General features: G+C 44.0%; 1 protein-coding gene across 4 annotated transcripts in view; it reads right to left on the reverse strand.

The window, feature by feature from the left end:
• GTF2F2 (general transcription factor IIF subunit 2) overlaps positions 1 to 3,945 on the reverse strand; it is a 95,537-nt gene extending 91,592 nt beyond the window's left edge. The window contains exon 1 of one of the 4 annotated variants that reach the window (XM_071805658.1): positions 3,760 to 3,941. In XM_071805658.1, coding sequence (XP_071661759.1) covers positions 3,760 to 3,825 — 66 coding nt within the window. In that variant the 5' untranslated portion in view covers positions 3,826 to 3,941. Of the gene's footprint in view, positions 1 to 3,759 lie in introns of all 4 variants that reach the window. The other 3 variants (XM_065854124.2, XM_071805653.1, XM_071805645.1) reach the window with 3 other exon arrangements.
• Between the last annotated feature and the right edge of the window lie 2,055 nt (positions 3,946 to 6,000).

Consider the following 6,000-nt stretch of genomic DNA (forward strand, 5'->3'; position numbering starts at 1 on the left):
TTTTCTTTTAATTTTAGCATAATAAAAATTTAACTTACAGGGAACAGTTAGTTTTCAAACTCTTAAGACTCCTTGAAATAAAGTCCAGGAAAGAAGAACAACCTATGTTTACAGAGCAGAAAAAGATTTCAAAGATCCCACAGCAGGATTTTGAAAAATACACACCCACAGAAAGCCAGAGTACCTGCCATACTGAAAGGGTACTGCATGTTTCCAAGACGAGTGGCCTTTATCCTGGGATTTGTAGGTAAGAAAACTCCTATCTTCAAAAACCATACCATTTAATTATGAGAAGAAACCTGATGTACTAAGGAGCATCGCGCCAAGGCCCCTTCAGGCTGCTGTTTCCTTCCTACTACTCACATCACACGTCCACCCAAGCTCCAGTACACAAGGGACACTGCAGGTAACATTGTGACACAAGGGGCCCTGCTCCATGCATCTTTCAACTTAGTCACAGCTTCCTATCTGCCTTTAGAACAAAACACACAAGCAGCCCACCTGTAATAAACTACTTCCAATTTTCTGTATGAAATAAAATCAGCTCCTTCTCTATATAGCAATCCATATGCAGTAAGTACATCAGAAACTGAGTAAGGCTGATGTCAAGTTCTGTGTTTTCATTTTCCTTTTAACATACAAAAAATAAATTATATAAAGATACCATTTTTCTAAACATAGATCAAGACAGCAGATTAAATTTTTAAAAAATCACACAAGGAACAAGAAATTAAGAATTCTGATGGCTAATGCTAAATGGGCTTCCCTTTACCACAAGTACATAACCAACAGTTTTTTAGTATTTCCCTATCTTAGCTTTCACTGAAAACAGAGAAAAAATATTCTAGTTGCTTTCTGGGTTTGTAATAAAGGTACTCACTCAATTCCTCATACCTCCTCTTACTGCTTATGCTTCTAAAGTACTCATTACTACATTTTTAAATTGTCTGTTAAGTAGTCTCTCTGGAATCCTTCCTGTGCTATCATAACACATGCTAAAAGAAAATTAAATAAGCCAAGTTTTTTATTCCAGCAGAACTGATTGCTCTTTCCCTCAAAGGAAGGATAAATTCGGCCTCATTATCCTAGCTAGTGAAGATAAGTAGTACAGGTGCTACATATTGTCATGCCTCCGAGTGTGTTGAAGGTCCTAGTAAGAAGGATGGTTGTTTCCAAGATCACATACGAAGATATTCAAAGGATAAAATCCTGCATATCCTTTGCTGTGGTATACCAACTTGAGGAACTTTGTAATTCCTTTTATTTCTATTATAGGAGAAGATGGCCAAATAAAAAAATCAGACCATCTGCATGAAGGATTACATTAACACTTACCCAGAAAAGCACTATTTCCATGTTCCTTTCAGTTTAGTTTTCTCATTAAGCCAGGCAGCACCCTGTGATCAGAGTGGCATCAACTAGAAGCACAGATGTGCTGAAAATTCCTGGCTTGCTTCAAGAACCACCAAATCATATCAGACTAAAGGACAAGTAAGTTCAGTGTCCTGTCTCCAAATGCCAGCAACAGCAGTGATTATAGCAGAACAGGAGAACCTAAGACAAAAATATATTTCCCCAGTATGCTCTTCTAATTACAGTGATCTTTGACTCAGAAGCCTTGAGGTATGCAATAATATCCATTTTTAATATCTCAGTTCGATTTTCTTGCCTAAATTTATCTAATGTCTTTTTGAGCTTCTGTAAAGTTTTGACATCCACAACTTCCTATCGCAACAAATTCCAAAATTCAACCACATATTGTGCAAAATAATAGTATCTCCTTTGTTTGCTCTGAGCCCCACCAGATGAATTAATTTGATACACCCTTAATTCTTGTGTTAGAACTGACTCTTCCCTACTCATTTCTTCCTTATCTACCTGTGACATTACTCATTACTCTACAGACCTCTGTAGGAGTTCCAAATCAATCTTTTTGCCAGCCTGAAAGGTAACAACATATTTACGAGTTTCATTCACAGTCACCATTCCTTGCTCCCTAAATCATCCCTGATGCTCTTTTCTGTGGTGTTTTTAGGTCTACTATGTACTTTCCACAACGGAGGATGAGATCAGAACTACACACAGTATTCATGCTACAGGCAGTATGTATAAAATAACAATGCATAGTAAGGCACATAGTATTTTCTCTTTTCTGTATCTTTTGTAATCATGCCCAAGGTTGAAACTACTCTTTTGACACAATATTCTCAGTTACCCACATCTACTGTGAAAATAAACCTCCTTTCTAATGACAACAACCAGCAGTGACCAAATCACTGTTTTTCCCTATCCATATCAGATTAGATTTTTAAGCTCTGCATTTTATCTGCCATTTTATCATCCTGTCACTCAGTACCATTACATACTTCTGGAGCTTTCTATTGTCAGCTTTCATTTTTACTGACCTGGATAAGCTATTACACTCAGAGCACTATGCAGTGTTCATTGTGGTTTCACAAAACCAGATGTTGAAGTGCCAATACAAAAGAGGAAGCCAGATGGAGCAACCTACCACCAGAAATTCTGCAGAGCAAAGCAAGTCTGAAATTCCCCACCATTTTCAAGCGCCACAATAAGGTGTTTGGGTAGTTGATGTATATTGGTGTCACACCCCCTGACCCCCTAGTACCGATATTTGGGTACTGCCCTGTCCCCATGGGTTCTTTCAAGTGTAAGGTCTGAGACTTTTCCCTCCCTCCCGAAAGGAAAAAGAGGAGTAGGCTACAGTTTCTCCCCAGACAGACCAAATACAGATCAGGAAAAATGGGGGCACATCCACAGGGGACTAGAAGGGGGCCAAGGCACATACTCCCCAAAATTGTTGTGAGTCTTCTCTTCCCTGAGCCAACATTTCCTGTTGCCAGCAGAAGCAGCCAAACCACCTTGACTGAAAGATGCTCCACAGCACAGAGCTCCAGAAGAGACAGTGGTGGCCAAGTCAGCAACAGCAGATGTGAGCATGGCCCTGCACTGGACAGGTGTTTGGGTTTAACATGCTGAGCTTTTTATCTTTTCATAGCACCTTCGCTACAGCTGTACTTCTCTAGCACCAATGTAAGCTGTAGTGGCAAGACACAGGCATTTATTTTCCATGTGGGTTTGGGGGGGTTGTTTGTTTGTTTGTTTATTTTTGCTTCCCTTTTTTTGTGTTGGTTTGGGTTTTTTGTTTGGTTGGTTTTGTTGGTTTTTTGGGTGTTTTTTTTTTTTTGTTTGTTTGGTTGGTTTGGTTTTGTTGTGTTTTTTAGTTTGGTTTGGCTTTCTTTTTGTTTGATTTGGTTTCGTTGTTGTTTTGTTGTGGTTTGTGGGTTTTTTTTCTTTGTGCGTGTATTTTTTTGTTGTTGGTTGGTTGGTTTGGTTTTTGATCAGGACGTGAATTTGGGAGCAAACTTTCTGCGACTCTGAGAGTTTTGGGAAAACAGAAGTTACGCTAACACGTTTGTTACCCCCAATAAAGCACAAGCCGAGCAGAACTCTCAGACAACCCAATTTTACCTGGATTTGTGCAATTCACCCCAGCAGCTCCCCAGGCAGATACCGCTCGCCCACCCGCGCCCCCACGGGAAGGGAAACGGGGCCACCAGCTGCCCGGGGCCACCGGTCAACCCCGGCCCCACGCCGGAGGCCGGCTCCCACCCGCGACCCAGGCACGGCCCCGCACCCCGCGGCCGTCGCCACCACCCCGGGCACGGCGGGGACGGGAGGGGAGGCCCGGCCGCCACAGGCCGCGCCGGGCCTAGGGGACCGCCGGCAGCCTCTCACCTTCACCAGCCACATGCCCGTGTTCTGCTTGGCCCCGGTGAGGTCCAGCTCGCCCTTCTCGCTCATGGTGGGGCAGGTGGCCCGGCTGAGGCGGAGGACGAAGCGGGCGGACGGTGCTTCCTGCTGCCGCGGCCACTGTACCAGTCCGGACCCGCAGAGCAGCGCACTCCCGGAAGACGGTGGCCCGCGGTGGCCAAACCTCCTCCGCTCGCGGAGCACGGCGGGGCAGGAGCGGGACGACGAGCCCTTGCTTGCGACCTGCCTACCGGTTCGAGTCCCCGCCCCGGCCACAGAAGGTTACTTTCTCCCTGTATGCGAAAGGTTATCCTGGCATGCTGGAAAACGGCAGCAGCATGCAAAATGATATAGAGAAACTGGAAAAGCAGTGTGCAGAGAGCAGACACTGCCATGACAGCGCTCTCTGGTGTGGGTGGGAAATGACAGGCTGGGGAGCAGCTCCAGGGAAGGGGGTCAAAGCATCACCATGTGCCCAAACTCACTCAAGTGAGGAAAAAAGAGCAGGCAAATCGTTTACAGTGGATAAAAAGTGAATTATTAGGCTTAGCTTTCTGCAAAGAGCACTCACATGAAGCATTGGAACAGACCATCTAAAGATGGGAGGCCCTTTTAGGCACTGAAAATGTCTTAAGTCAGGAGAGAGCAAGTGTCTGACAGTTCAACGTTGAGATGGGGGTATTTGGCTTAGGTGACTTCTCTCCGTCCCTATTTTATGGCTCTGTCCCTATCGTTAGGGGAGGTTTCCTAATGTCTAGACTGTTTCCCTTGTGGCAGTTTAAGCTCATTATTTCTCTTCTATCCATTGTGCACACAGAAGGCATTTTATTACCTTCCTCTCTGCAGTTTTACTTTATCCCTTTACTGAGATGTACCCCATTGGTTTGTCTCCACTTATACTAAACAACCTTAGTTATTTCAATTTTCTCTCATAGGTCATATTTTCTAGACCTATGGTCACGCCTGTTGCTCTCTGAATCCTCCTGGGTACAGGTTTACATCCTCCTTGAAGTCTGGTTACACACAGTGAAGGTCATACTCCATCTGAGACTGCACCAGCAGCAAGCAGGAAATGTTTCTGGTACAATATGCAAGACATTGCTCATCTGGCTCGCAGAAAGCTATCTCAGTATTACATCTCAGACATGATAGCCTGTCTTTCTAATTATAGGCAAGCATCTAGGTAACCAAGGAGCTCAATACTCCTATGTACGTCTGAAGCAACAACAGCTAACATTGAACTATTCTGATTAGGATTAATTAAATTTAAAAATTACTTTTGTTTTTACTTTGGAGCTGTACATGTCTGCAGAACTCAGCTGGGTGGATGAAACTTGTGCTATTAGTCAACTTCCGCTCAAAATTCAGATTTCATTAAAACAACCTCTCACAGACACGACAGAGGCATCTCCTCAAATGCTAACAAAAATGGAAGCAGATGCATCTCAACGGCAGTAAAACCAGCCACTATTTGTGGGACTGTGCAATCTCCAGACATCATAGGTCTTAGGTTCTGTTCACCTGGAAAAAGGGTGGATCTGCACAAACACCATCACTTTACAGTTTGTGTTTGGGTCCTACTCCACTGTTTCGCTGTGCTGTACACAGGACAGTTTGTTCCTGGGGTGTCTTTGAGAAAAAAAACAGTAAGTGCCTCTAAGAGAAACCCAGAGGCACATCTGGATATCCAAGAATGTTGTTACCCAGCACAGTATTCCAGCATAATTCCAATAAACCCTTCACCTTCAACTGCAACCAAAAGCTCTCAGACCATTTTTCAGGATACATGCTGTTCCTCACCCTGCTGTAAAAAAAAAACTTGGTGATGGGTCTGGCAGAAATGAGGGGCTCAGTGAAATTATTCTTCTAGAATCACAGAATGGTTGGGTTGACCTTTAAAGATCACCTAGTTTCAACCCCCCTTGCCATGAGCAATTCACTAGATCAGGTTGCACAAAGCCCCGTCCAGCCTGGCCTTGAACACTTCCACGGATGAGGTATCCACAGCTTCTCTGAGCAGCCTGCTCCAGTGCCTCACCACCCTCATTGTAAAACATTTATTCCTTATGTCCAATCTAAACCTACTTGCTTACAATTTAAAACCATTGCCCCTTGACCTGTCACTACTGGCCCTGGGAAAATGTCCCTCAGTCCTTCTCATAAGCCCCATTTATATATTGAAAGGCCACAATAAGGTCTCCCCAGAGCCTTCTCCTCTCCAGGCTG

Source organism: Patagioenas fasciata, chromosome 1 (assembly GCF_037038585.1).
Source record: "Patagioenas fasciata isolate bPatFas1 chromosome 1, bPatFas1.hap1, whole genome shotgun sequence".
Lineage (NCBI taxonomy): Eukaryota > Metazoa > Chordata > Aves > Columbiformes > Columbidae > Patagioenas > Patagioenas fasciata.